Below are 27,594 nucleotides of genomic sequence, written 5' to 3' on the forward strand. Positions count from 1 at the left end.
AGTTTCGACTGTCCAGCTATTTTCCCGGTCCCATTTGTTTTCTTGCATCACATATTGCAGTCTCATCATTTGCCGATTGACAAAGGCATTGGTAGGGCATATACATTTCCATTCAATTACGTTGGCTTATTTCTCTCCAGTTCATCACTCTTTTACTTCTCAACGCCATCCGCGAGCGACCTTGCAACGGGTTGTTTGATTTCAAAACTGAAACTGCCCCTAGCAACAACGGCCTTTTAATGTCGACATAGATTTCTTCGATTTCTATCCCAGCCATAATTGACTACCACGCCCACCATCAACAAACTCACGACACCAAGGCACAAGCTAGAATACAAGGTCGACCTGAAAACCTTGCCTCGAATAGTCCGTGTCGCATCGCACCTCTTTCGGCCGCGAAACCCACCACCCTACCGGTATCCGGCCCAAGCCCGAAGACTTTGTTCCAGACCTGATTCCAAGAGATGCGCAAACATATCAGTAACTTCGAAATCTCATAATGGATCTTCACGAAGAACTCAACCAGTGGTACGAGAAGATCCAAACCTTTGACGACGAATGCCATCTGCTGTGCCCTCGTATCAACGATGAAGACAACGAAAATTACAGGATCCAACATGACCCTGAATCAGCCATTTCGCAAGAGGAAAAGACGAAGCGAATTGAACAAGGACGAATGCGTCTGGAAGTCACATACTGGAACTGCTTGATTTTTGGGTTTGATGAAGCCAGCCAAGGAAAATGGGGAAAGCAGCTTGGAGACCGGCTCAACCTCTGCCTAAAGCACTGCGCAGACTGTGTTTACAACTGGCACATGAACCGCCGACCTCTTCTGCAACAGTTCCAGGATAAATGGAGTGAAGAGGTTGCCAACGAAATCAAGTCCATGCTTCAAAGCAAAGATGTCATGCGGATCGACCAGAGTCTGCAATGGGCAAGGGCAGCTATCGAGAAGATCATAGGCACATGTTCTGTCTTCAAAAAGTCGCAACTTGGTGAACATCTATCAGAGGTCCACATCTCTGTTTATGAGGCGTTGTGCTGCATGCCTTACATGGAGGATCCAGAGCGACGAACAACATTTCAATTTGTTTTCCAGCGTCTTCAAGGCAAGAGTGGTCTCAAACTTGGAACAAAGGAGCCCCTGCCTGGAATGACATACTTCATCTTCGATCTCAGGAATCAAGACCGACGCACGTGGGCAACAAACAACTATCAGAATCTCGACAGCAACGCCATGACGCTTGATCAATTCGACTGGGCTGTTAGTGGTGGACTCTCAAGGGCCATCGACGATATCAGCAGAAGAGATCCGCTCGCCCCAGAGTCATGGCCCGATATTGAACAATTCTGGCAAAGTTTCAACGAAATAATGAGAACACTGAGTGCAGATGTTATTCCTCAACGCCTACGGGACCTAGAGCTTAAGCCTGGGAGTTTGAGTATTTACGACCTTCTATTTCGTCACATTCAGGATTGTCCTGCAGAAAGTGTCTTGGTTACCAACATCATTGTCTTGACAAACTTCTTCAAGAAAGCGCCCAGGGCCTTTTGGGACATTATTGGTGATGCCCGGCCTACTGTTATTCCTGATCTAGTCTTGAAAAGTCGAGTCTACAAGAACTTGCTCCGTCAATCACTAGACAACTGCTGGACTGGCTTTGACAGTGGCGCATCTCGCGCCCCGTTCCCTACCTCTTGGGTAAACCCTTGGCTAGAGTCTATCCAACGTGATCAGAGATATGACGCTTGCGATGGCTTTATGCACACTCTGCTCGAGACGCTTGCCAAGGATCAGACTATAGGAGAGCCAGGTCGTGCAGCTTGCGCCCGAGCTGGATTCGATGCATTGCAGCTCACTATGTCGACATTTGTTGACCAGGAGACCAAAATCGGTGCTGGTACCACTCACCTCTACGCTTGTTGCGCATTTAACCTACCGATGAAGTACAAAGACCTCATTCTCCGAAACTTGCGTGCACCCTTACAAGAACGGGAGGGTTGGCAGACCTTTCAAGTGGCAAACGCAGCCAGGCTGGCCATGCAAACTGCCATGAAACTAGATATGAAGATATTCGCAGAAGAGTACTCGGCATGTCTCGATGGCAACCAGCTTCAGTCAGCCGTCATCAGGGACTCCAAGGTTTTCTGGCAAGGTGTTGTTGAGATGTTTGACGTATCAAGTGAGCGGATTGACCTCGCTAAAGATATTATCTTGTCTTTGGAGCCACTGGTTGGTGTTGAGCAAGTCAGAGCTTTGAAAGGCAACGATCAGTTGACTGATTCGAGCAAGAGCTTCAACAAATCCCTTGGTGAAACAGTTGATATCCTTGGAAATCTACTCGGCCGAGTATCGGAGTTGGACGCTACAGACTTGAACACTCTTTTCAATGACCGACTGGCGTTCCAGGGCACTATAGCACTATCGACTCACGGAGAATCGGCGCTCGCTGAAGCAGCTTCTGAATTACTTAAAAGCTGGACTGGAGAATTATCCCAGAGCGGAGCTTTTGAGCAAATGTCCCAGCTTCACCCTGATCAAACGCTGTCATCGATAGTGTGGGCATTGGAACGAGTTTTGAAGCCGCCTTACCCCTGGGGCCCCATTCGACCTATTCTCAATATGAGTAGAGATATTCTTCGCGGATTGACTGATCCAATCTCTGGAGTTTTGCGAGTCAAAACACTGGAGCCCATGTCGGCTGCCAAAGTCTTGCGGTGGTGGAATGAGCAATGGCGATTTGTGTCTACAGCATGCAGGAATATTGATGGATGGTCCCGGTACATTCAGAACGCCATCATGACAGAGTTTTGTCGCGAGATCATGGAGCTCGCTGAAGCTCTGGTTGCGGAGGACGGCTTGATCACCTCAGCTATCTCCAAGGCGCTGAGCAAGAGTGAGGAGGACACCATGACTTCAATTCTTGGTGCTCCGAAGCAGTACTTTTCTGGCATGGAGATTATGATCCGCTTGAAGGACAAGTGGCTCGTTGATGTCACCGTCAGAGTCATCTGCAAAATTCTGACACGACTCCGAGAAAACAAACTTGAAATTGCCCCATCCTCCCGTAAACTCATCACTGATGCTTGCTTGCCTACTAATATCCCCGGAAAGTATGTCAGGTCGACCAATATGACCGACCAACAACGAGCAGAACTTCTTCAAGCCCTTGGACAATCGGACGATGAGGTGCAAATCATCCAGCTAGGATTCGCTGGGAAGGGAACACCATCTTCTAAATCCAAAGATACTGTTAAGAAGCAGAGCAAGATCGATGCTTGGTCAAAGTCTGGCACCTCATCCAGTGGCACCATCACAACCCCATCATCTAGATCTAACCGCGATGATGTGCATGAACTTAGTAGATCTATTGACAGTCCCATCCTCAAGCAGCTTGACGCCCAGAAAGCTCGGGAACAGGCAAGGGCCAAATCGAAGACCAATGCTATGCTCAAGTCTAAGCCGAAGGTACCTGATCAGAAATCTATCTCCGCTCTGAAAGAGAGTAGACAGAAGGAGAAGCTTGAAAAACAGAAGCGCGACGCTGCAGCTATTGCAAAAGCCAAGGCTCTTAGAGGAGAGACTGTACCTGGTGAGGGCTCAGGCTTACTTGGTCTTGGCCTCAGCGGCAAGGATCACGGCAAGAGTGAGATAATGGTCAACAGTTCGGATGAAGAATCTGATGAGGACGAAGAGGAGGACGAAGATGCTGATAACGAACTCGCCGCCTTAAGCACCGGAGGTCTGAAGACTATGAGCGAGGCTGAGAAACGTCTTTCAAAAGCCATGCAAGATATGGTTCGTAGACCGGTTAAGAAGGTTAGACAACAACGCTCAGTCAAAGAGATGAGAGCCAGGTTGATTCCACCTATGGACCGGCTGCACAACACCATCCTATCTTGGGATATCTTCCACGGCGGTAACGATCCTCCGAAGGGCCCAGTTGCATCCGAGGTCGCTACCAAGTATTCGGACCCCAAGACCTATCAAGACACATTCTTTCCACTTCTGGCCTCAGAAGCTTGGCGTTCTTTCGTCACAGCCAAAGATGAGATAACTTCCCAAGCCTTTGGCATGAAGATTGCAAGTCGTGCCAGTGTCGATAGCTATCTGGAGGCAACTTTCACGATGCCAGTGGTTCAAAATCGGGAGCGTGGCGTTTCTGAGGGTGATATTCTTCTCGTTTCCGAATCAGAAAACCCACTAGGAGACCAGACAGCTCGGCATTGTTTGGCCAGAGTTCATCGTATCACCTACAAAAAAGAGTTGGTCGAGATCACATACCGTGTGGCTTCTCGAAACAACTCTATGACACAGGTGCTGACTCCCAACGTCAGCGTGTTTGGAGTGAAAATTACCAACATGACTACGATCGAGCGAGAGTATGCTGCCCTGGAAAGCTTGCAGTATTACGATCTAATGGACGAGATTCTGAATGCGAAACCGTCTCCGATTCTTCGATATGATGAGGCGAAGGTCAACAACTGCATGCAAAACTATTCTCTGAACCATGGACAAGCTATGGCTGTTCTCGGTGCGCATGACAATGATGGTTTCACTCTTATTCAGGGGTAAGTTGCTCTGTTATAATCGTATTCAAAACTGACACAAGTAGTCCACCCGGTACTGGAAAAACCAAGACCATTGTTGCCATGGTTGGCACCTTACTCTCCGAACAGCTTAGTCAAGCTAGCAATCAAGGTTTCCCTGTGGGTGTTCCTCTACGGCCGACTGGCCTACAGGCGCCAAACAACCAAAAACGATCCAAAAAGCTTCTTGTTTGCGCGCCCAGCAACGCTGCTGTAGACGAGCTAGTGCTACGACTGAAGGCTGGAGTGAAGACAATTTCAGGCAAGACCAAGAGTATCAACGTGCTACGACTTGGCCGAAGCGACGCCATTAACGCCGCTGTAAGAGATGTGACTCTGGACGAGCTTGTCAAGGCCCGCCTGGAGGGTGATCAAACCAAGGACAAAGCCAAGGCCAACCGCGACAAGCTTCATGAGGATGCCGGAAAGATCAAAGAGCAACTAGCAGTCCTTCGACCTCTCATGGAAGCGTCAAAAGACCACGAGGACCGAACAACTTACACCAAGCATTCCCGAGAGTTTGACGCGCTAAAACGACGACAGATGGACATCGGTAAGCAGATCGATGCTGACAAGAGCAGCGGCAATTCGGTAGCTCGAGAGATGGAAGTACGCCGCCGACAAGTCCAGCAAGAAATCTTGAACAACGCCCAAGTTCTGTGCGCCACTCTGAGTGGTAGCGGCCACGAAATGTTCCGAAACCTGGATGTCGAGTTTGAAACGGTCATCATCGATGAAGCTGCTCAGTGTGTAGAGCTGAGCGCCTTGATCCCCCTCAAGTATGGTTGCTACAGGTGTGTTCTTGTCGGTGATCCCAAACAGCTACCCCCCACAGTCCTCTCCCAGTCGGCAGCAAAATTCGGTTACGATCAAAGTTTGTTCGTCCGGATGCAACAGAACCACCCCGACTGGGTTCATCTACTGGACATGCAGTACCGCATGCACCCCGAAATTAGCATGTTCCCCAGTCGCGAGTTCTACGAGGGGCAACTTGCTGATGGCCAAAACATGCATGAACTCCGGCAACAGCCATGGCACCAGAGTGCTCTACTTGGGCCTTACCGCTTCTTTGATGTCCAGGGTGTTCAGGCACGAGGTCACAAGGGACAGTCTCTGGTCAACACCAGGGAGCTGGATGTCGCCATGCAAATGTACGATCGCTTCAGCAACGAATACGGCGAGTGCGATCTAACAGGCAAAATTGGTATCATCACACCTTATAAAGCCCAGCTCTTCGAGTTGAGGAACCGTTTCCGGTCGCGATATGGTGAGGGTATCACGAACATTATCGAGTTCAACACGACAGATGCTTTCCAGGGTCGTGAATGTGAAATCATCATCTTCTCATGTGTTCGTGCCAGTTCTACGGGTGGTATCGGTTTCATGACTGACATTCGGCGTATGAACGTTGGTCTAACTCGTGCCAAGTCGTCTCTCTGGATTCTTGGTGACTCAAGGGCATTGGTTCAAGGCGAGTTCTGGAAAAAGCTTATCGAAGATGCTCAGTCTAGAGATCGGTATACCAAGGGTGACATCTTGTCGATGTTCAGGAAACCTCTGGAAAAGGCTAAACCTGGTGCTTACCTTCCACCACCGCCACCTAAAATCCAAGACCGAGAAGTTGTTATCCGAGACGCATCGTACACAATGTCCTCAGTGCCTTCTTCTCGGTCGAATTCGCCAACTAGCATCGCAGCTCAGAAACCAACCCCCGTACCACAGATCCCTGGTATTGGAGCAAGTGATGAAACAGGAATTATACCGCGGTTTGCTGGACCTCCTGTGATTCACACGTCGTCAAGCAAATCTGCAGGAGAACTAAAGAAGCGACCACATGAGGGGCAGGAGACAAATCAACCAGTGTCCAAGAGGGTACGTTGACATTATCAGAAGGCACAACAGTTCGTTCGTCCATCCGCTAACAGTGACGTAGATAGCAAGTGACAGCAAAGTTCGAGGCGGTGGTCTCATGGGCAAATTTGGGCAGAAGCCACCCCGACCGCCCAAGACTCCCGTGGATCCCTCAGCATTGTCGGTGATGGGATTGGTGCCTCCCGAAAGGCCACCTCCTTCCATGCCGACCAGTCCGGCTATACCAACTGGCCCGAAAATCCCAACTGGGCCTTCAAACCAAGGACATCGACAGTCTTTGGATGGAAATAACCAGACTCAGCAAACCAGACGTCCACCTGGTCCACCACCTCCATCGCGGAAGAAGGCTAAACCAAGTCTCTTTGTACCAAAAAAGCGGTAAAGGAGGTCAATTTGTTTAGTATAATAGAAGGGTTATAGATAGCTTGAAGCATTTTATGGGCGTTGAAGGAAGATTTGCATCATTTTCCCTTTGTATGGGACATTCACGATTGGCATGGGAAGAAGCTGCAAAGACTACAGCACTCAAAGAATTGGAGATGCCCCAAATCGGTGCGTTTCTCTTGGCTCGAGAACATAATGCGAGGCTAAGGCACAAGATAGCCTGGTGATTGCACACGCGGGTGGGCTTTAGGGTGATTAATATGCAAGGGAGAATGCGAGGCTCCCGATTGAACAAGCCAGACGCCCCCAAGATTGGAGGCGTATATCATAACGCGGCTTGACGATGAGCTATGGTAGCACTGGGGATTATATTCTCGACCATACACGTTAAGTTGATGCGTAGAAAATGTCTGCACGACTTGAGACTTGAATCAAACCCGATATTTCCCAAACCTGATGTTGGTATTCCGTGTCACGTGATATGAAACAAAACATCAGTCTGGCCTTAGGGTATCGGAAAAATTAACGGCTATGAGCACAAGAGACAAAATTATTAGGACAGCTTATGCCACTTAGACTATAATTCTTAGACTGCTTATTTCTATACCCTAAGACTTAGGAGGCCAACTTTTCTGCTAGCCACTAGTCTGGTGGCTAGGTGGTTACGCAAATGAGCATGGTTCAGCTCGCCTAACCATCCGTTAGTGAAGACGATCTCCAAGAGCCAGGGTTTTGTCATCTCACTTAGCAGGGGGCCGGTGGCAAGGGGCCCTAGCAGAAGACAGGGTCAGGTCAGGTAATGTAATGTCCGATCCCAGTCATAGTCATCCATCACAAGAAGAAAGTTGTGCACTTACACTATCATGGTCGGTGCAACGCGACAACGAATTCGAGGCGTACGGATACAACAGGATAATGATGTAAAGAGCCCGTGATGGTTCAGGCGCTGACGACAGAGTGTGGGCATTCTTAGTTCCCCTGTGGCTTTTCTTTGTTAAAGAGGGCGGGCGAGCCAAGATGATAGATAGCAACAGCCATGACGCTACGGTGCAGATGCACCTGAAAAGACCACTCAGGCACACAAATTACTTCCCCCTACTCGGTAACTTGGCAAAGCGAAGGCGCTAACGGTTCCCGCAGATGAGATCGGCGGTGGCTTTTTTGGGACCACGATGAGAGAGAGCTGAAAAGAAATGGTCCTCTCCCTCACTCTTGGGACTTGAGTTTGGTTTGTGGTTGAGACGGGAGAAAACTGCTCTGCTGTTGCGTTCGCGTACGAGGTTGGGTCACACGCTCAGGTGGTGCAACGAATAACACATACGCCATGAGTACAGTACAAGATAAGATAGTCATGATATAATGATCTAAGCAAGTCATTGGTGTTTCCGCACTGACAAATTTTTGTCACTTTGTGTCTGTTCACAAGACCGAACACCACCTGGCAGGTCCACCTCGATTTACTCACATATCAGCGGTGACGACAATACTGCGCCTTGCTTTTTCTCGATAGGCAAAGTTTGTGGGAGAGGCTGGGGTCTAAGACTCTGTTTTAATTGCGGTCTGGTGGGATAAAGAGACATTCTTAATGCATAAAGATCTCTAATTCATCGAGGGGCAGAAAAGAAGCAAAAAAGAAGCAAATGTGATAGGAGCGGAGCTAGACATGGGGCAGGAAAATGAGATCTCCAAAGCAAATATGACTAGCTGACGTTGAGTGGAATTGTACCTATGTATAGATAGTATAGGTACTACCTAGGTAGGTAAGTAGTTAACTCTAGTAGGTACTGTACAGACGCTGATCGTGGTCGTAACCCGAATAGCCGGGCGACTTGGCTTCGTTTCCTTCGTCATTGCAACCTTGGAAAGGGACAAAAAACAAGGGACGCGTAGCAGAGATTAGCTGGGCTTAGAACAAAGGAGACGATCTCCCTTGTTACAGAGAGACCCTGATTGGGGAATTGGCCAAAGGGTTTCCGCCTCCCATCCATTAAATGGAATAATTAACATTGGGCCCAGAGCTAGAGGTAATAGCGGCAATCTTGGTCTTTTGTGGCTGTCCAGGGTTCTACGGGGAGTGACGGCATTCTCTGCTTGTCTTGTGAGTGTTTCGTGAGCCCGAGAGGGGCCTGAGAGAGGAGGGAACAAGAGAAGAAGGGCCCTGATTCTGAATTGGGCTGGACTGGAGTGGACTGTCTTATGCTGGGCTGGGCTAAACTGGCTGGGACATGGATACATGACAGACTAAGAGATGGGATTAAGCTATGGGACGTGGGCATAACGAGGCGTCACTCCCCCGGTCTTGTAGCTAATTCATTAACCTCTTTCTTTTCTTTTTGCAACACAATCACTTCTCAATTTCTTCATCTTTGTCACAATCTTGGCCATCCAGATTGCTAGTCACAGAGTACCGAGATACCTCTTTGTGGCTTTCTAGTTCACCATCGATTTGTGTATTATATGCGATCTCTCTCCGAGTGACACAGATTACCTGTTCATCTCCACTATCACGCATTCTCCCGTCTGCAACATCCCGTCTCCCTATCCTCCAGAGGAACAAGTAAACGACAAGCACACCCCAATAGCAGAGATCATACTGTATGTACGTAGGGTCAGCTGAAACAGGATCTTTTCTTTTTCTTCTTCCTTCTTTTGCACATATCCATGCTAACACAATACTATAGGCCATCGTCTTGTCTCTCCATGAATGCAAGTGCATCGTTGGGCAAGAGCGTCTAGACAAACAAACATAACAAATCCAGCAATCAAATAATTGATTGTTTGGACCCATGTTTCATTGATTGTTGGCCCGGTATGGCTCAAGTTACTGGCCTCGATCCTGAGGCCTCTGTCACGTTGGGCAATGGCGCTTCCTGTCCTCGCACAGTCCCTCCAAGCTTTTCTTCTCCATCTGCATCTGCTTTTGCGTCTGCATCTGGATCCAAGAGGCTGAATCGGCGTTCGTACCAAAATCTACCTCGCTCAAGCTCCCAGTTTCAAGCACAAGCACGTACCCGGCCTAGAGCAAAGTCCGCATCAAACCTGTCTGCCCGACCTAGCCAGGATCAGGACCAGGACCAGGACGTGCGATTCAACGACGACACTTTCATCGGCCAGAAGGAGGACGACGGCGAACCGCATGATGGCATTGCAGAGCTGATTGACTTCCTGAGGAATCACAGCCCGCCATCTGGTAACTTCATGTCTATCCCTGATGATATCTCCCCCGAAGACAGGGGGCGATGGTACAGGCTACGGAAGCTGGGCAAAAGAAGTAAATCATTTTCCAAGTCGCCTCAGACAATTCGCCTCCCAGACTCAGCTGTCTCGGGCACCACGATAGGGGGGCACAGGCATATCGCAATATCTATCCCCTTGGACGCCTCGCCATTTGGTCGAGCACCCAGGTCTCAATATCCTGTCTACCAGCAACGAAACACCAGGCCCCTTAGTTCCCAATACGGTCCCACGAGAGCCGTGGTGAACGACAAGGGTGTCGTGACAGTATTACGCACCGTCAAGGAGGATCGGGAGACGAGTCCTTCAGTGAGCCCAGCAAATTCTCAGCTTCTCCTATCCTCGGTACCCCAAAGATCTCCGAAGACCACGACTGAAGGACAGTTTCATTCGGGCACTATTAATAGCAGCAGCCAGACTAGGTCATCAGAGCACTTGAACGTTATGGCAACGCCTCCTCCAAGGATTGTATCCTCGGAGCAGGTCAGACAAGCTAACGAGCAGTCCCGAGGATTTCAAAACCACGACCAGGGGAACATGTCTACAGCGAACCCGGCTCAGCATGAACGAGCTCCCTCGCGAAATTCCAACTCTCCAGGGGGTCGCTTCGTGCATCTTGGTGACTTATCGATCGATACCATGATGTCTCAGCCAGTCACGACAGAAATCACGTCAGAATCTACTTCATCTGCCCGTCCTGTCTCCCGAGACGGTTCCTACCAGCATTCACTCTCCAAAAGCATCATGACTACAAGCGACAACGACCCTATAGTTGCAGAGGCTAGGCCAGTCGAGGCGAAGTCTGTTGCGGCCAGAGAGTCGCGCATACTACCACCAACCAAACAGTCTGATGAGCCTTCTGTTACAGTTATCACCAAAAACCCTCTGCGTGCATCCCGGGACTATTCTAGCCAAAAGGGCGGCGAGGATTCACCTGCTTCTTCATCCAAATCATCACAAAATCGTCGTGACAAAGTAAGGGACAAGAAGAAGAGGGATCTTGAGGCTGCTTCCTTGAAGCGACGCAGCATGTTGGTCAATACTCCGGAGCCCAGACAGGAATCTGACTACGATACAATCAAGGAGGTACCAGAGGATGATACGGATGAACCCCCGCCCGTCCCTCTAAAATCGCCTCAGCGACAGAGTATTTGCCCTATCATGGTCGTCGCGAACGTCAAGCCATCGCCTCCTCCATCAACTAGCACCAGCACGTTTCCTGAGAAAAGGAGCAGCGCGGATTCCGAAACAATCAAACCTCTCCCGAAATCTAAATCAGGTGGAGTTAGCTTTCTGATTGCAGACGAAGGCACAGCAAGCCGGCCAATTTCACCCTCCCCAGCTTCTTACATGAACGGCTCTCCAACACCGCCTCAGTCGGCTCGATCATCACCAACTCACGATCAGGGCTCTCAAGACCGGACATCCCTCTCCCGACGTCGAGAATGGAATGCGGCACGAGACAACGAGCGCAAGCGCAAAGAAGCGGCATCAAGCAGTAGCCCCCAACCTAGAGCGCGAAGAGCGACTACGGGCCGAGTGGAAAGTGATGACAACGCAACTGGTGCGGAGGTTCTTCGACGTTATGAAGCTTACCGAGAGTACCGCATCAGGGAGATGGAACGCCGCGTTCGCCGACTAGAGCGTAACGGAGACGTATGGCTACGAGCACTCGTGCCAGTACTGGACAATCTCAACCGCACACTCGCCAATTCCAACGATAAGAAGCCCAGCAAAGCACAGGGCTGGGTCTCCGATGATGACGACGAAAAGTCACAGTTGCAAAAGCCATCCCCGATGAGACCCTCGAGTCGAGGCCGAATGATGACCAGGGCAGGCACATCAGAGCGAGAATTCCTGGAGCAACTCGTGAGGACGAGGGAGGAGCTGGAAGCTGGAAGCATTAGCGACGACATGAGCGGATTCGACACTATCGAGCCTCTCATGAGGGAATTGGCTGGACGATCTCGACTGAGCTTTGAAGCACGATCGCTGGGAATGGACGACGAGGGGTTGCTGCAATCGCTCTCCCATTGATCAAACGAGAAAACGGGGGGATTTTCTAATTATATGGGACGAATTTAGCAGGATTTTACATTTGAATTTGAATTTGCACTAAAGGCTTTGGATGGTTTGTTTAAAGAAAATGGAGCGAAGCGTTTGGACTTGGAAACATTTCGATATTTTATATAGTATACCTAGCCATGCACTCGACGTGCGCCTTTCCTAGTTAACGCCTGTTATGAACCACTTCAGAGCATCGTTTTTGTCATTCTTTACCTTATTTATATAATTAATCTATCTAGCTCTCCTACTTGAAATTAGTTAAAGACATACCCAGTCAGCAACCAACCTCCTGGGTTCAACGGTCAAAGCATAACTAGCTCACTTACACTCAAGACCTTGACGCCTCAAACAGTCGCGTTCTTTAAGCTTTCAACTTTGTTTTACCTCGAAATTATTGAAGGTTGGACCGAAGAGAGAGCTCTCGGTTATGCCTAATTGGGTATCAAGCATCTGCACATCGATCGAGACCCGCTCGACTGAGATCTTGATCTCGCATGACGTATTTGGGGATATTCTCAGCCTTTCAGGGACGTCTCGTTACTAGGTCTATGCATCATTGACAAGATGAACTGCCAAGAAGTTGTGCGACTGATATAGAATCAAAATATACGATCGTGAAAATCTGTGACTTGCCTAATAAATAATACTCAACCTCATATACTTTGAGCAACCATTCTTTGAGGAGTTCCAAACCATACACGCTAGTGCTTCCATACCTACACACAAGATGAGCAAACCCTGGATCTTCGTTTCACCTTCAACACGAGGAATTGGCTATGCTCTTACTCGCCATCTCCTTCAAAAGACGTCTCTTCCAATTCTCGCAACAGCCCGTCTTCGCCATGACCCAGACGATGTGAAAACGTCCCTTCTTGAGGGCCTTCCTGAGAAAGACGGCCTTGTCAAACGCCTTTCGATAGTTCACGCAGATGTTACAGACGACAAATCATTAAGCGACGCTGCATCGAGAGCTGCAGAATTGTTCCCTTCTGATAAACACCACCTTCGTCTTGCGTGCGCCATCCCTGGTATTCTTAAACCAGAAAAAAACCCTAGTCAAATTGACGCCGATGCCAGTCTGGAGCAGTTCCGTGTCAACACCGTCGGTCCTCTTCTTCTCATCAAGCACTTTGACCAATTCCTCCCCAGACGGTCCACCAAGCTGGAGCAAAGTCCGGAGGGTGACGAGGTCAAGATGCCACCGCACTCTGTATGGCTCAGCATGGCTGCTCGCGTAGGCTCTATATCGGATAACAGAGCTGGGGGTTGGTTCTCGTACAGAGCAAGCAAAGCGGGCGTCATCAGTTTGGGCAAGAGTTACGACATCTTTTTAAGGGGACGAAGTGGTGACAAGGCAATTTCTATCACCTACCACCCAGGAACAGTCAAGACGGATCTGAGCAAAGACTTCTGGAGTAGCACCAAGGAAGACAAGCTATTTAGCCCGGAGTTTGCAGTTGATAGGCTCGTTAGTGTCGCAACAGGTATGACGCTGGATGGACGAGGAAAATGCTGGGATTGGGACCACAAGGAGATTATCCCATAGTCGAGATCTGACAACCGAGTTATGGTTTCAACGGATCTGACTGGACAGAAAGGGCTCTTGACAGCTGTAAGAATAAGAATGGATTAAACTAGTATCTGCTGTGCTGTTACCCCTACCCTTGACCGACCTACATAACCGAACATAGTCATATATGAGACAATACACAGCCAGGCACAACCGCGCGCTACCTAATCGAGGTATACATTCAAAACCAATAGTCAAGTTGCATCAATAAACCACCAAGCTCCTTCGTCTATAGTTCGACTTCTTGGAAGGAAGCCCCGTCAGGCGTTGGTGCAGTCTTTGCGGTCGTTTCGTCCTCTGACTCGTCCTCTGACTTTTCTTGCTTATCCTCATGCTCAGGTTTACCTGGCTCCCCGTTATTGGCTGGTCGCAGAGCAACCTTTTGTTCTTCCTTGTCCTCAAATCGCACCTTTTGTTCCTCTTGCGGCGATTTCATGGCCTTCTGTTCGACTTCCACATCTTCGTCGTCTTCGCTGCTGCTGTCGCTTGAGCTCTTCTTCTCGCCGTTCTCCTGAGGTTCCTCTGCTTCCTTCTTTTCATTCTCTTCCTTCTCCTTCTCCTGTGTCTTGTCGTCCAGCTTCTCCTCCGATCGTGAAGCTGACTCACCGTTCTGAGCAGGCGGTACGGGTAAGCTCTTCTCCCCCTTCTCAGGGGGCGGTGGTGGTGTAGATTCCTCGACCGGGGGTCCAGGTTTCATGGCATCGAGGTAGAACTTCGTAACGCCCAGGATACGGCCGCCCTTTTCACAGGCCTCTACCCATTCGGGGCGTACAACAGGAATGTTGCTCTCGACAGCCTTCTCCCATTGCTGCCCACGCCCCTCAGTTGTGACGAAATGCGTTGTATCAATGCGAACTCCATCCACAAGCTTGGCCCCAATGCGCTCGACTGCCTTTGTCAGGTTCTCCCTGGTAGAGCTTGGCAGTATACCCGTGGTAATGGTGATACCCCTCAAATCTGTCATCTTGTGTGTGCGCACCGGTACGCGCTCGCTGACATAGGTACCTGCGCTTGTGCGCAGAACCAGGTGGAAGGTATACTCAGTATCGACAGCAAGGCCACTGATCTTTGTGCTGTGCATTTGTAGTGGGCGAGGAATGTTTCCGGCCTTCTGGCCATTTCGGTAGAGGCTGAGAGAGATAAGGTCGGCAGTAGCAAGCTGGATAGGATCCCACTCCAGTACAACTGAAGTCTGAGTTGCATTGCGGCAGCTCAGTACGGGAGTTATAGGCTCGGAAGCACCAAATGAATTGTAAATGCTGTCTTGGAGAGCACGGAATGCGCGATCGGCGGCAGCTTCTTTGGTTGCGTTTTGCGAGACGTTGATATCAACGATGCTGCCGGAGGAAATATTGGGAGGGAGGAGGATAGAAGGAAACTCGATCTAAGTACAAGACATGTCATATTAGCGAGTATTCGAATGAACCTGTTGAGTAAAGCTCACCAAGCGCTTGTCCGGTGTCAGAAGGACAGTAACGCCGGCATCGACCTTGCCGACAGTAAGAGAAACGAGCATCGTAGCTAGAGTCGCAGGGGACGAATGAGGATGGTGGCAGGGACAGGTTCTAGGAGAACACGCGAACGCAATGGAAAGCGAAACAAGGGTATCTTCGATTGGGGGGATTGTAGATGTAGACAACTGTAAAGTATGCTGTCCCTCTGCGCTGAGCAAGATGCTGTAGAGGAGAAGCAAGGGAGGTTGGTGATAATGGTAGGAACGTTGACGTGGAATCTCTGGGGCAGCTGTATTCGTAGGTACCTACAGCAGTTACATCCAATGCAGGCCACTCAAACCAAGGACAAAGAGCTCGAGGGTTTTGGCGTAGGCTTAGGCACGGAACCGCGCGTGGCCATGGAGGCAAGAACCCTGGGGGGTGAATAGCCCCTGTATTTTAGGTCTGATAGAGCTTACCCCCTTGTGAGGCTCCCTTACTAGGGGTTTGACGAAAGATCTATCGCTAATTTAAGATGGGGTACAGGAAATAGATAAGCAAAGAACTGGTCTTGATACCAGTAATTTGACTCGACAATTTCGTCTCTTATACTATCAAAAGCCAAGCTTTTGGCTCCCCAAGGACATGGAGCTAGGTAGTTACGTTGGAAGACAAGCGTTTCCAGTCGTGCACATGAATGCATCAAGTGTGCTGTCTGTCCCCTGTCAAGCTACAGTACGTATTCTTAATTTAGCACGGGGGGTGTGCTTTATTAGATGCTTAAAGCCATTATTGTATCCCTGAAGATCAAAGGAATAGGGTTCAATTGTCAATTGAATAATCCGGTATGGATAGTAAAGTGCTTCTAAACATACTAAACAGATATATGCTGTGTCTCTCACAGCGTAGCACAAGGCATTGGTATTAAAGTTTCCATAGTATATACTGAGTTCCTCTCTCTTCGTAATAGTCATTGTCCCTTTCAATACGTTCAGGTCCATAGCCAGGATTCAATTCAGCAAGCCCAGATAGAACAAGTCTCGTAATTCCAACATCAAAGAGCGCCTACCGCTTTATCCTCGAACTTGTCCGCGGTTCTGTCTTCTTGGCGATTTCGCGCAAGTGTTGCTGCCACCTTCTCTGCACTGCCTTGGCTACCGCCTCTCCGAGAATGTGAGCTGGAGCTTGACTGACACGCACTGGGTCGTATACTTTTATCATGACAGTTCCTTTTGGACCATCCATGGAAAACCCCAAGTCTTTTGCTGCTCTCCAAACAGCTCCCGATAACCTCTTCACCATTAAGCTCTTCACGATGGGATGATCACCGTGGGATGTCGTGAACACCCAAAGTGGCTCCTCTTCCAACTTTTGTCGGTACTTCGACATGACCATGGGCAGCATTGCGGTCCCTCCAGGTCTTATGTGGTGAAGGTCGTAAGGATTCAATATGTAATAAGGTCCGTACTGGATTTGGCAACCGAAGAGAGCCTGGACTTGCTTGCTGTCAGAGCCCAAGTCCAAGCGTTCAGCCTTGGAATTATCGTATTCGATGCCTGTCTCCTGGAGGAACGACCATATTTCTGGTGAAGTATGCAATTGCCCCGATGGTGAGATGTGGGTGTAGAATTGTGATTGTGGTATATATATTTTGTATGGTCTCTCTTTCTTTGCTTGCTCGCGTTTTTGTGGATGCATTGGTCTATTTGCGGCCGGCTGGGCCTGGCGGTACTTCAGGTTTCGTGTGTTGGGCGCATCTTTCGTGGTAGAAGAGTAGAAACGGCAGATGGGTGAGGGCATCGACTGTAGGTGCCTGCAGACTGAAGAAGTTCGTGCTATCGACATGATGGTTGCGGAGGAGGAGAGTTTTCGATCATGTTCTGATTATGGTCGCACTGATATAACAGAACTCCCGAAAAGTTGGCGAGATCAGGTTGTAAGATAATGCGCCAGCGGAGTGGAGGTTTACAAAAGGAATTATCGCAACTATATGATGTTTGAGGGCTTGACTTCACAATTTCCAATGATAGGTACTAGGTATCCGTCTATGACGCCACATGTGGCAGTGCATCAAGTTGGTAACCTCTCTTCACGTCTAAAATTTTCGTGTGCGCCTAATTACAGTGACGTAAAGCGATACCAGCAAAGAGTGTTTTAAGTGAATAAGATCTCATTACTATTATAGGGAGAAATTCTTATGAATGCATTACTACCACTTCAGTAACTAGCTGTTTCATTTACCTTGACATTAACAGGTTCTTGACCAAAACTTTTCCCGGATCGCCATCCCTTCCATGGTTCTTTGTTACCCGTCTTAGCCTGCATGGTAATGAAATACTTTTTTTCTTAATCACATTACCTGTGTTTACAAAGTATTGCTTAATCGCTATGCCGCCACACTTTGACTCATAGTGGACTAGCACAGAAATCACAAGCCAGTCGCCCCATTTTCTCTTGCGACCAGCCCAATCTTCCTCAGTCAGCAGAGTAACTCGAGGAAAAATCCACTTTCTGTCCAAGGCCGTCAACGACACCACAACATCATCACCAGCTTTCTCCCTCTCCCCCCACCAAAACCTCTCTCCTTCACCAAACACATAAATAATAAACCGCCAACATGCCTAAGAACAAGGGAAAGGTAAGCAGCCCGCCCTCGCTCATATCGTTCTTGTATCCTCGTTTCCTTTCTCCCCTTTCCTAGATCGCATTTCAACGCGTGCGATCACTGCCCCGCCCCCACTATCGTTGCCCAAGTTCTACCGCAAGTAACAAGGGAACTATTGCTAATAATTCTACAGGGTGGAAAGAACCGCAGACGTGGTACCAAGGAGAACGATGACCAGCGCCGAGAGCTCACCTTCAAGGAGGATGGTCAGGAGTACGCCCAAGTAATCAAGATGCTTGGAAACGGTCGTCTCGAGGCTCTGTGCTTCGACGGCAGTAAGCGTCTCGCCAACGTGAGTAAACCCCGAATCTCCGCCCCCGCCAAAATGTTTCGCAACAGAATCGTGGCTGGCACTCCTTCCTTACTACACCTCGCTAACCTCTGTTGTAGATTCGTGGAAAGATGCGAAAGAAGGTCTGGATTAACCAGGGTGATATTATCCTCCTGTCTCTCCGAGACTTTCAGGACAACAAGGGCGATGTCATTCTCAAGTACACCGCCGATGAAGCCCGTACCCTCAAGTCCTACGGCGAGCTTCCCGAGAACGCCAAGATCAACGAGACCGACTCCTTCGGACAGGGCGAAGATGGCGAGGCCTACTTCGAGTTCGGCGATGCTGACTCAGACGAAGACTCTGACGATGGCGCTACTGGCAAGAAGGAGGTCGACATTGACGACATTTAAGCTCCTTCCTAAAACCACCAAATCCCCTTCTCTCTCCACCGAGCCCCCGACCTGGCCCCGGATGCTCCACGTATTCCTCGGCTGGCGTTGTTGATACTGTCTTCTCTCTCAAACCCGGAGCCGAGCACTAAAACTCTGTGCGTCGGGTCCCACGACAGTAGTTGCTGTGGAGTCTTAGACAGCCATGGTGGGAGGGACGTCATGGCTTGTCGCTCTCTTGTCGATTTGCAATATCATGTTTGAGTTTTCTGTCTTGGTCTGTTTTTAGGTAGTTTTACTGGACGAACATGGTTTTTTTCTTAACGCGTCATGATCATCGCATTCGTCTCAAAAGCACAGGGTTACTTAGACAAGACAGGAAAATGCATACAATTCTTTCATAAATATTTTTTATACTTTCGCTACATCCAGACTGTGATTAAAACAACGGCTAACATTGTCTGCTGTATTCCTTGTTCTCTCAATCTGCTGATCTTGGACAACTCCTCGACACCATGCAAGCTTTTCCTTGAAACCATAACTGCACATTGCTGTGCCAGTATTTACGATGGGTATAGACGTACGTTAGCCTTTTGAATATGTAGAGCGGCTTGAATAACGGCGTCAGTCCGCGGCCGAGAAAGCGCCTGCAGCTAAATGATCCTAAATCACCGCCATTGCCCGAACGCGCATGCGTTTTCACCACCAGATTGAGGACATCTTGCCGGCTTGGCTTGCTAGTTCTCTTCTTCCTTCTCTTGAGGTTTGCAGCTTGGTACTCTGCCTCACCAGTCATCGTTATCACTTTCATCATCTGGATTGAGGTCAGCACGGTCTTCTTGGTCAGTATAAGACTAGTATCTAAACTTACCACTCTTTGAGACTTTTTCCTTTCTCTTCTGTAGCGCAGCCGCCAGAGCATCAGCCATGCCACCGCCACCGCCTGAAGCACTAACAGCTGAGGCTGTAGCACTATTTCCGCCAACGTCGCTACCGCCGACTTGAGCACCACTGCGATCGCGAATCTGCGAGCGATCAATCTTCTTGAGAGAGTGAATACCGCCAGCTTGTTGAATGCCTGCCAGCACAGCAGAGCGACTGGGATCTCCTGTAACGGGGGGAGCAGGGGCACCGCCACCAGGAGGCATAGGGGGTGGTGGGGGTGGTGGTGCACCGGGACCTCCTGGGGGTGGCGGCGGAGGAGGAGGAGGAGCACCACCAGTTGGTGGCATAGGAGGAGGTGGTGGTGGAGGAGCAGCAGGACCTCCAGGTGGCGGAGGAGGCGGCGGTGGTGGTGGAGGTGCGCCATTTGTTGTTGGAGGCAATGGAGGAGGAGCTGGAGGATGGGAGCTTGCGGCCGGGGGAGGAGGCATAGGCCGGGTGCTTGGAGGTGGCAGTGGTGGAGCTGAGTTTGTTGGCACCTTTGGAGGCAGAGGTGGAGGAAGAGCCGCAGGGGGTTCGCTGCGCGGAGGAGGTGGAGGAGGAACCGATCCACGGCTAGGTGTTGGCGGAGGTACCCTTGAGCCAGGGAAAGGAGGAGGGACTCCAAACCTGTGGCTCTCGTTCTTCGTTGAATCCATTGGAGTCTTTGCTGGTCGAGGAGGGGGAGGAGGTCCGGGGTTGGGTGCTGCTGGAACAGCTCGTGGGGGCTCAGAGTGAGCGAACTTGCCTGCTTCTGCTAAAGGCGGAGGCACGCCGAACTTGGGTCGAGGAGGTGACGGTGCTCGCTCAGGCGCAGTCTCGGCCTTGCCAGATCGTCTCGGGGCCGGGGGAGGTGGGGGTCCGCCTTTTCTCGGGGCCGGTGGCGCAGGAGGTCCGTCTTGGGAACGGCCTGCAGCTGGCGGAGGAGGGGGCGGTGGAGGAGCTCGAGAGCTTCGTCCATCGTTGCCATTGGCAGGGGAAGCTGGCGCTGGAGGAGGTGGTGGTGTTGAGTGAGGTTGAGAAGCCTTCTGCTGCTCCTCTCTCAAAAAGTCCACGATAAACTCCTGGTTCTCTTTAATGAAGTCATCTGTCAAACCCTTGTCCTGAAGATCCGCTCCAAAGTGCTCACGCCAAAGGGGATCGAAGGCATCTAAGAGAGAGAACTCCGACTGTCTATGGCCATTGAGATTGGGCGTTGAGTTGATGATGTGGTGTTGAATGGAGTTTGCGGGCATTCGTGGAGACTCCGGGGGTGTCGGGCCTGTAGGATGATGAGTGGAATGGCGATGGCTGAATAGTCCTCCCAGCAACCCATGCTTATGAGATGGTTGTGCTCCGCCTCCGAAGGGCGTTGCCTTTGTAGCTCGACTTGCGTTCTTTTCTCGCTCGTCCATCTTCTTTTTGAATTGTTTGGCCTCCTTCTCATCGACGAAGCTCAGACCAGCCAAGCATTCCTCAAGTTCAAAGGTATGGAAGAAAGTTCGATCCTGGTTGTAGTTCCACGTATCGAAGATCTCCTGGTCCCAGATAACTCCTCGGTTGGTGGGCTGGGCGAGTTAGCAAGCAATGGTTAGGAGTGGCATGGCAGCCACAAGAGATTGCATCATGAGCATACCGAGATATCGACCATCTTGATCCAGTACGTGTTTCCAACTAGATCATTGACGAGCGCAACAGCTCCCTGTATCCCGGTATAAGTCCATTTTGAGCGATTGGGATAGGCGACATAGAGTCTCGCAACACCGACGGCCTGGATCTTGTTGGACTGCTTTGGAATGAACCGCTTGACGGTATCCTTATCGTCGTCGTTGAGAATTGACGGCATTGTTGCGTCGCAATCGAATAGAAGTAGAACAAATCGGAGTCGTAATGTCAAGTGTCTCGAAGATGTCGTAGCGAAGGATATGAACGAAGGAAGAGTAAGACGAATTCGTCAGTCGTCGCCTCGGCTGAACGCGTGGAGTGGCGCTTGTCAAGCAAGTCTCTCCTCTTTCAGTGTCTCTTTAGAATCACTTGGCGCTCGCGTGAGGCAACCGAATTCTGGGAGAAGGCAATACAATGCTTAAAAGGTTTCGCAGGTATTCTACCAAGAGAGCGTATGAGCGCCCGAGCTTCCGGGCTTGAGTGGTAAGGGATCCCTCTCGAATGGCGTAGGTGAGTGAGCACGGATCGTAGTAGTCGCACGCACGTCAAAAGGTGTTCGTCCGTGGGGAACGGAACCAGACTGGGCCAGCGGTCGGTCGGTTAGAATGATGTGTAAAGAGACCACTCCAGGCCAAGACGGACGGGGACCAGCCACAATGGTCTAACGTTAGGTAGTGAGCACTTGCAGAAACTGACCACAGCCACAAATCGAAGCGGGGCAAACTACGTCTTTATGCAGATGACAAAGGCGACAGGTTTGGTTTGTTCTTTGGTTGGAATGGGCAACGTTGACTTGATGGTGACAATTACCTTTTCTATGACTGTGAATGTGAATGTGAATTTGAATGTGCTTGTGACATTCCATCACTACCTGACCAAGGTGCACCGTGTAATGCAGCGGTCAACTCTCAAAGCTTCAGGTATCGAACTGTTCACCGCTCCAGCCACCTTACCAGGTTCTAGAAATTTCGCAGGGCAGCAGTCGGCGGGCAGTTGGGCAGCCAGAGGTTAGCAAGTAAATCGCTGTCTTTTGGTGGAGCTTTAAGGGGCACCGCTTATGAGTGCATGCCAAGAGGTAGGTTAGTTAGTACCTAGTCAGTCAGTCAACTCTCCGCTGATTAAGTGATCAACTACAAATACAGGAACTGAGGATAGCTACCCATGCGTATCAAGTCAACGGACCGTTGCAGTGAGTTATGTGTTTCCGATGTCTAGATAGTGTCTCATATTTGACCACGGCATGAAGAGTATTGTCTCGGATTTTGAACAAGTACGATGTAGGAGGGGTATAGATAGGCTGCAATGGTATGGAAATCGACTAGAAATCAACTAGCTGCGTGTCGGGCTGTCAGTCAGCGGGGGGTGCCATGATATGAGCATGAAACCACGATTTGACAGCAATGGACACGTTCATATGCGAATCACAAATAGCTGTCTAGCTGTGTTGTATTAAGTCGTAAAATAGCTCGTTCCCATATCTAGTCATACAGTCATGTCGGCAAAATAGCTTCTGTTGCAGAAGTCACATGCTTATTTCTTGTTCAGAGCCTCCATCTTGGTCTTGCGCTCCTCCTTGGTACCCTCTTCTTGAGGCATATCCTTGGGCATAGCGGGTCCGGGGTGAGCGTTGAAGGCAGAGACCTTGTCCTTGGCTTCATCCTTGATGGGCTGGATGGAGAATTGCTTCTCGCCCTATTAAAGTGACGGTCAGTACCGTATTGCATGACGCAGTATTGGAGCTCGCGTGTAGCTACTTACATCCTTCTGTTGCTCGGTGCCAGTCATTTTGGTAATTTGTTTTCGTGGTTTGTTTTTGGAAAAGAGAAAGGGTTTGTTGGTGTTGGGCTTTTTTTGGTTGATTTGATTTAATCTGAATCTGGGATCGTATAGTTAATCCAGTCGGGGTTATCAACGTCCTTTTGTAGTCACTGACCCCCATCATGACCGATGACGTCGTCGCCCTACGTAAGACTATTATGTGGCGCGAGTTGCGACGGGTAACAACGCAAGCTCTTTGGAGAAGTGTCACAAGAGGTCAAATAAAGTTTCTAATTGGCTCTTTTATTCCAAGAACTGCCGATGTTGATACTACTACTATCTAGTCTAGGACTCTGCAGGATCTTGAAAATGACGTGGTGATGGTGATTGCAGGTGTACACAACGTCCAAGTGGGCATAGATAGGCATGATGGTAACCATGAAATCAAGGCCATCAAACAGTCGTGGTTCTAGTGACAATCCACGCGACGACAAGCTGCACAACATCGCAAAATGCTTTGCAGTAGTTTTACTAGCATGATATCCAGATGTGGTACTACCATGAAACAAATGGTAGCAGCAATAAGCATGCTGCACGAGTAGGGTGGCTGATATCTTGGCAACTTGAATTAAACTTGCCACCAAAGCTTCATGAATAGGTAATTATGCACTTAGTAGGTAGTCTTCGGCATGATATATTCTCCAAACTTTCAAACACTGATTTCCAGTGGTTTGATATTGGTACCATGATCACCAGTATTTAGATAGTCCATATCATGATTGCTCTGTCTCATGGCTGCGACTTAGACATTCCCCGCCATGGCTTGGGCTCCCCACTAAGATCTTCAATGCATCATTCACGGTCATCATCCCTTCCTTTACAACACTTTATTTGCCAACACCAATACTTGGGTGGCGCGCATGTCTGCAAACAATGCTCCCCAGCCTGTGAAGCTTTCACTTCCGCTCGTACGTTGGTCAAGTGTTTGATGCTATCGCATTTATCTAATTGATTATAGGAATACCAGCAGAGCTTATTCCAGGAGCTTCGCGCCGACGATGAGCTTGTCGTGATCGCCCGTGGTCTTGGGTTAATGCGCCTTGTCAACAATCTCCTCCACTCCTACGACGCGGCTGGCAGCAACTTGATTGTAGTAGTCGGCGCTGATGATCGAGAAAATGGTTGGATTGGAGAAGCATTGGCCGAGCATGCGGCCATCAGCATGTCGCCCAAGGCGCGTGGCTTGACGGTCGTCAACACAGATTCCCAGAGCGTTGGTGCAAGAGAAAAGATTTATACTAAGGGTGGAATATTCAGCATCACGTCGCGCATTTTGGTCGTGGATCTTCTCACAAGCTTGCTCAACCCCGAGTCCATCACAGGCCTTGTTGTGCTCCACGCCGATCGTGTCATTGCAACATCCCTTGAAGCTTTCATCCTAAGAGTTTACCGCCAAAAGAACAAGATCGGTTTCCTAAAAGCCTTTTCCGATAATCCCGATCCTTTCACGACCGGCTTTTCCCCTCTGGCTACTATGATGAGAAACCTTTTTCTTCGAAAAGCCTCTCTATGGCCTCGATTTCATGTCACAGTTGCGCAATCCTTGGAAGGAAAGAAGAAGGCCGAGGTGATAGAACTCGAGGTCCCAATGACAGACTCCATGCGTGATATCCAGACCGCCATCATGGAGTGTGTCGAAGTCAGCATTCACGAGCTCAAGAAAGGTAACAGCGGCCTGGAAATGGACGACTGGAACCTCGACAGTGCTCTTCTCAAGAACTTTGACGTCATCGTACGACGGCAGCTTGATCCTAATTGGCATCGGGTGAGCTGGAAGACGAAACAGATTGTCAATGATCTGACGGTACTAAGGGGCATGCTCAATTCGATCTTATCTTATGATGCTGTTTCCTTCCTCCAACATCTCGATACCATACATGCAGCTCACTCTCCGCCGCCAGGGTCGACTCGACAAAACCAGTCACCATGGCTTTTCCTTGACGCCGCCCAAACCATTTTTGACACTGCAAGACGTCGAGTATATTCCGCTAGCGCCAGGGATGCAGCTCGGGAGGATAACATTGACTCCTTGAGGCCCGTTCTTGAGGAGCTTCCTAAATGGGCATTGTTGGCAGAAGTCCTAGAGGAGATCGACCGCGACTTGTATTTTGAGCCTCCTATCCGAGATGATTCCAATGGCACCATTCTCGTGATGTGCTCAAATACTGACACGTGCCGCCAGTTACGAGACTTCTTGCAGACAATGCACGTCAAGCCCAAGACGGAGAAGCGGGTGAACGAGGACGAGGAAGACGAAGATAAGCCCTCTGCAGCTTTCATGATGCGGAGACGCTTGCGAAACTACCTCAAATGGAAGAGGCAATTTGCTCAGGTCAGCGCCACTCTATTTTCTGAAAACCAAAAGGCTCTCAATGGTGCTACTGACACCCGCCCGGGTTTTGGAGGGTTGAGGGGCGGGAAGGCTCCTGCAAACAAGAGGCGTCGAATGCGCGGTGGAGGCAACGCCGGTACAAGCATGGGTCGCGCTGAGAACGGCAGCATCATGCAGTATATCGAAAAGCCAGGAGAGGTTGCCGATCTGATGGCGGAGGTACAAATCACGGTAGAGGAAGCCCAACAGAAAGAAGAGGTTGTGTCGGACCCTCTCGACAATATGGAAGAGTACTTCAAGATGTACGATATGCAAGATCTTGTCGTTGTTCATGCATACGGCGGAGATCAAGACGAGCATGTCCTCGAGGAAACGAAGCCCCGCTACATCATCATGTACGAGCCCGATGCCGCTTTCATTCGTCGAGTTGAAGTATACCGATCCTCACACAACGACAGGAACGTGAGGGTATACTTCATGTATTACGGCGGCTCAGTCGAGGAGCAGAAGTACTTGTCATCCGTCCGCCGAGAAAAAGATGCATTCACCAAAGTCATCAAAGAAAGGGCAAGCATGTCACTTGTCATGACAGTCGATCCAACAGAGGATCCTGAAGAGGCGTTCCTCCGTACCGTCAATACCCGAATTGCTGGTGGTGGAAGGCTGGCTGCAACAGCTGAACCACCGCGTGTGGTGGTAGACGTACGAGAATTCCGCTCCTCATTACCTTCGCTTCTTCATGGTCGCTCCATGGTCATTGTCCCATGTATGCTCACTGTTGGAGATTACATTCTGTCACCGAATATCTGTGTGGAACGCAAGTCCATCAGTGATTTGATCTCGTCGTTCAAAGATGGCCGACTCTACAGTCAGGCCGAGACCATGTTTCAGTACTACAAGAATGTGATGCTTCTGATCGAGTTTGACCAGAACAAGTCCTTTACCTTGGAGCCATTCGCCGATCTTTCCGGGAGCCTGAACAGTGTTGCCCCAACTAACATGTCATCCGACCTTCAATCCAAACTTGTGCTACTCACTATCGCATTTCCCAAGTTGCGCATCATCTGGTCCTCTTCTCCCTACCAAACCGCCGAGATCTTTGAGACTCTCAAGACTCAAGAAGAGGAGCCAGATCCGATCGCCGCCGTCAGAGCCGGTCTAGATAAGGACACTCGGGCTGAGGAGCAGGCTTTCAACCAAGAACCACAGGATATGCTTGCCATTGTGCCAGGTGTCACGCCGCAAAACATCAAGAACTTGGTACTCAAAACAGAGAGTATCCGTGAGATTGCTAATATGTCTGTACAAGAATTAGCGCCTCTGGTAGGCGCAGCATCCGGGCGACAGATCCATGGGTTCTTTACCCGTAATGTGATGGAAGAGGACGACTAGATTAATGAGATAGGCGTTGGGTCATGTTCCGTCAACATGTAATTGACAATATTTTCGCATGGTTTACGCAAGTTGTATTTTATCATACTCTCGTGTTTCAAAGTTCCCATTAATTTGTGTCAATCAAACACCGCCTGTCTTAGTTACTGAAATTATAGCGTTGACCATGATAGATAACGTGTGCATGCCACAATTTCACCCTAGCCTTATGCTTAACTCAATTAATTGGGTCAATGGGTGGATTGATATTCGTATATCATAGGTACCTAGTTGAAACAGTCACTTCGAAGGGGCAGTAGTAGATGTTCGCAGAAAGATCTTTGGATTGGGTATCCTAATGCTATCGCAAGACAAAGGGAATCACAAAAGAAACCAAATACGGCCGTTATCGGTCGCAAAACTCCTCCACCATGTACCCGTGTATCATTATCCGCCCTTCTTCCCCCTTCCCTAACTCTCTCTCAAATTGGTATCATAAAGCGCTTCTCTATTCCTTGGCGTCGTTCAGAGCGAGTGTTGGAGTCTCTATACTCTCGTCGACCTCATGTGGCTGCGTGTTCGTCGCTTGGTGCGCCCGCCCTTGCTACCACAGTAGCCGCAGGTGAGGAAGCTAACGATGATACCGCAAAAGCGGACAACGGCGCCGATGATGGCCTGGAGGATGCGGCCGATACCGCCGATAACAGCCATGATTGCATCTCCAATGGTCTGGAGGCAAGATCGGATCTATGGAACATGTTGTTAGTTTCTGTTGTTGAGGGTAAAGATGTAGCGGTGAAGGCTTACACAAGACATAACACCGCCCATTTTGGATGATTTGTGTAGTGTTGAGTTGTAGGTGGTTGTGTTTTGTGTAATTACACGAGATGGTCTTGTAAAAGACTACTAAGGTATTGTAGGATGTTGTAGGTGTAGTTGTTGTTTGGTATTGCTGATGTGTGGAAATAAAGTTTTGTCTCTTTCAACGTCCTCGCAGCCTTATATATTTGAGAACCGTTGGTTGTCAATC

The 27,594-nt window shown here is 49.5% G+C and overlaps 10 protein-coding genes across 10 annotated transcripts, besides 3 other annotated features; 5 read left to right on the forward strand and 5 right to left on the reverse strand.

The window, feature by feature from the left end:
* Positions 1–499: 499 nt before the first annotated feature.
* Positions 500–6,844, forward strand: FPSE_11565 (uncharacterized protein; the record flags this gene model as incomplete). The annotated part of the gene is made up of 3 exons (XM_009264682.1): positions 500–4,572; positions 4,617–6,462; positions 6,524–6,844. The coding sequence occupies 3 exons, from the start codon at positions 500–502 to the stop codon at positions 6,842–6,844; spliced, it is 6,240 nt and encodes a 2,079-aa protein (XP_009262957.1).
* A 2,166-nt stretch (positions 6,845–9,010) lies between these two features.
* Positions 9,011–9,076: a microsatellite.
* A 581-nt stretch (positions 9,077–9,657) lies between these two features.
* Positions 9,658–12,117, forward strand: FPSE_11564 (uncharacterized protein; the record flags this gene model as incomplete). The annotated part of the gene is made up of 1 exon (XM_009264681.1): positions 9,658–12,117. The coding sequence occupies one exon, from the start codon at positions 9,658–9,660 to the stop codon at positions 12,115–12,117; it is 2,460 nt and encodes an 819-aa protein (XP_009262956.1).
* A 757-nt stretch (positions 12,118–12,874) lies between these two features.
* FPSE_11563 (uncharacterized protein) lies at positions 12,875–13,693 on the forward strand (the record flags this gene model as incomplete). Its single annotated transcript, XM_009264680.1, has 1 exon — positions 12,875–13,693. The coding sequence occupies one exon, from the start codon at positions 12,875–12,877 to the stop codon at positions 13,691–13,693; it is 819 nt and encodes a 272-aa protein (XP_009262955.1).
* Positions 13,694–13,946: 253 nt separating this feature from the next.
* Positions 13,947–15,233, reverse strand: FPSE_11562 (uncharacterized protein; the record flags this gene model as incomplete). Its single annotated transcript, XM_009264679.1, has 2 exons — positions 13,947–15,101; positions 15,162–15,233. 2 exons carry the CDS (start codon positions 15,231–15,233, stop codon positions 13,947–13,949), a joined length of 1,227 nt encoding a protein of 408 aa, XP_009262954.1.
* Positions 14,211–14,304: a repeat region.
* A 982-nt stretch (positions 15,234–16,215) lies between the features above and the next one.
* Positions 16,216–16,995, reverse strand: FPSE_11561 (uncharacterized protein; the record flags this gene model as incomplete). The annotated part of the gene is made up of 1 exon (XM_009264678.1): positions 16,216–16,995. One exon carries the CDS (start codon positions 16,993–16,995, stop codon positions 16,216–16,218), a length of 780 nt encoding a protein of 259 aa, XP_009262953.1.
* Positions 16,996–17,767: 772 nt separating this feature from the next.
* FPSE_11560 (uncharacterized protein) lies at positions 17,768–18,499 on the forward strand (the record flags this gene model as incomplete). The annotated part of the gene is made up of 3 exons (XM_009264677.1): positions 17,768–17,788; positions 17,949–18,107; positions 18,206–18,499. The coding sequence occupies 3 exons, from the start codon at positions 17,768–17,770 to the stop codon at positions 18,497–18,499; spliced, it is 474 nt and encodes a 157-aa protein (XP_009262952.1).
* A 764-nt stretch (positions 18,500–19,263) lies between these two features.
* FPSE_11559 (uncharacterized protein) lies at positions 19,264–21,224 on the reverse strand (the record flags this gene model as incomplete). Its single annotated transcript, XM_009264676.1, has 3 exons — positions 19,264–19,292; positions 19,350–20,946; positions 21,015–21,224. 3 exons carry the CDS (start codon positions 21,222–21,224, stop codon positions 19,264–19,266), a joined length of 1,836 nt encoding a protein of 611 aa, XP_009262951.1.
* Positions 19,664–19,779: a repeat region.
* A 1,349-nt stretch (positions 21,225–22,573) lies between the features above and the next one.
* Positions 22,574–22,828, reverse strand: FPSE_11558 (uncharacterized protein; the record flags this gene model as incomplete). The annotated part of the gene is made up of 2 exons (XM_009264675.1): positions 22,574–22,735; positions 22,802–22,828. 2 exons carry the CDS (start codon positions 22,826–22,828, stop codon positions 22,574–22,576), a joined length of 189 nt encoding a protein of 62 aa, XP_009262950.1.
* Positions 22,829–23,721: 893 nt separating this feature from the next.
* Positions 23,722–26,585, forward strand: FPSE_11557 (uncharacterized protein; the record flags this gene model as incomplete). Its single annotated transcript, XM_009264674.1, has 2 exons — positions 23,722–23,769; positions 23,820–26,585. The coding sequence occupies 2 exons, from the start codon at positions 23,722–23,724 to the stop codon at positions 26,583–26,585; spliced, it is 2,814 nt and encodes a 937-aa protein (XP_009262949.1).
* Positions 26,586–27,110: 525 nt separating this feature from the next.
* Positions 27,111–27,392, reverse strand: FPSE_11556 (uncharacterized protein; the record flags this gene model as incomplete). Its single annotated transcript, XM_009264673.1, has 2 exons — positions 27,111–27,311; positions 27,372–27,392. 2 exons carry the CDS (start codon positions 27,390–27,392, stop codon positions 27,111–27,113), a joined length of 222 nt encoding a protein of 73 aa, XP_009262948.1.
* Positions 27,393–27,594: the final 202 nt, after the last annotated feature.

This window comes from Fusarium pseudograminearum, chromosome 2 (genome assembly GCF_000303195.2).
Source record: "Fusarium pseudograminearum CS3096 chromosome 2, whole genome shotgun sequence".
In the NCBI taxonomy this organism is placed as follows: Eukaryota; Fungi; Ascomycota; class Sordariomycetes; order Hypocreales; family Nectriaceae; genus Fusarium; species Fusarium pseudograminearum.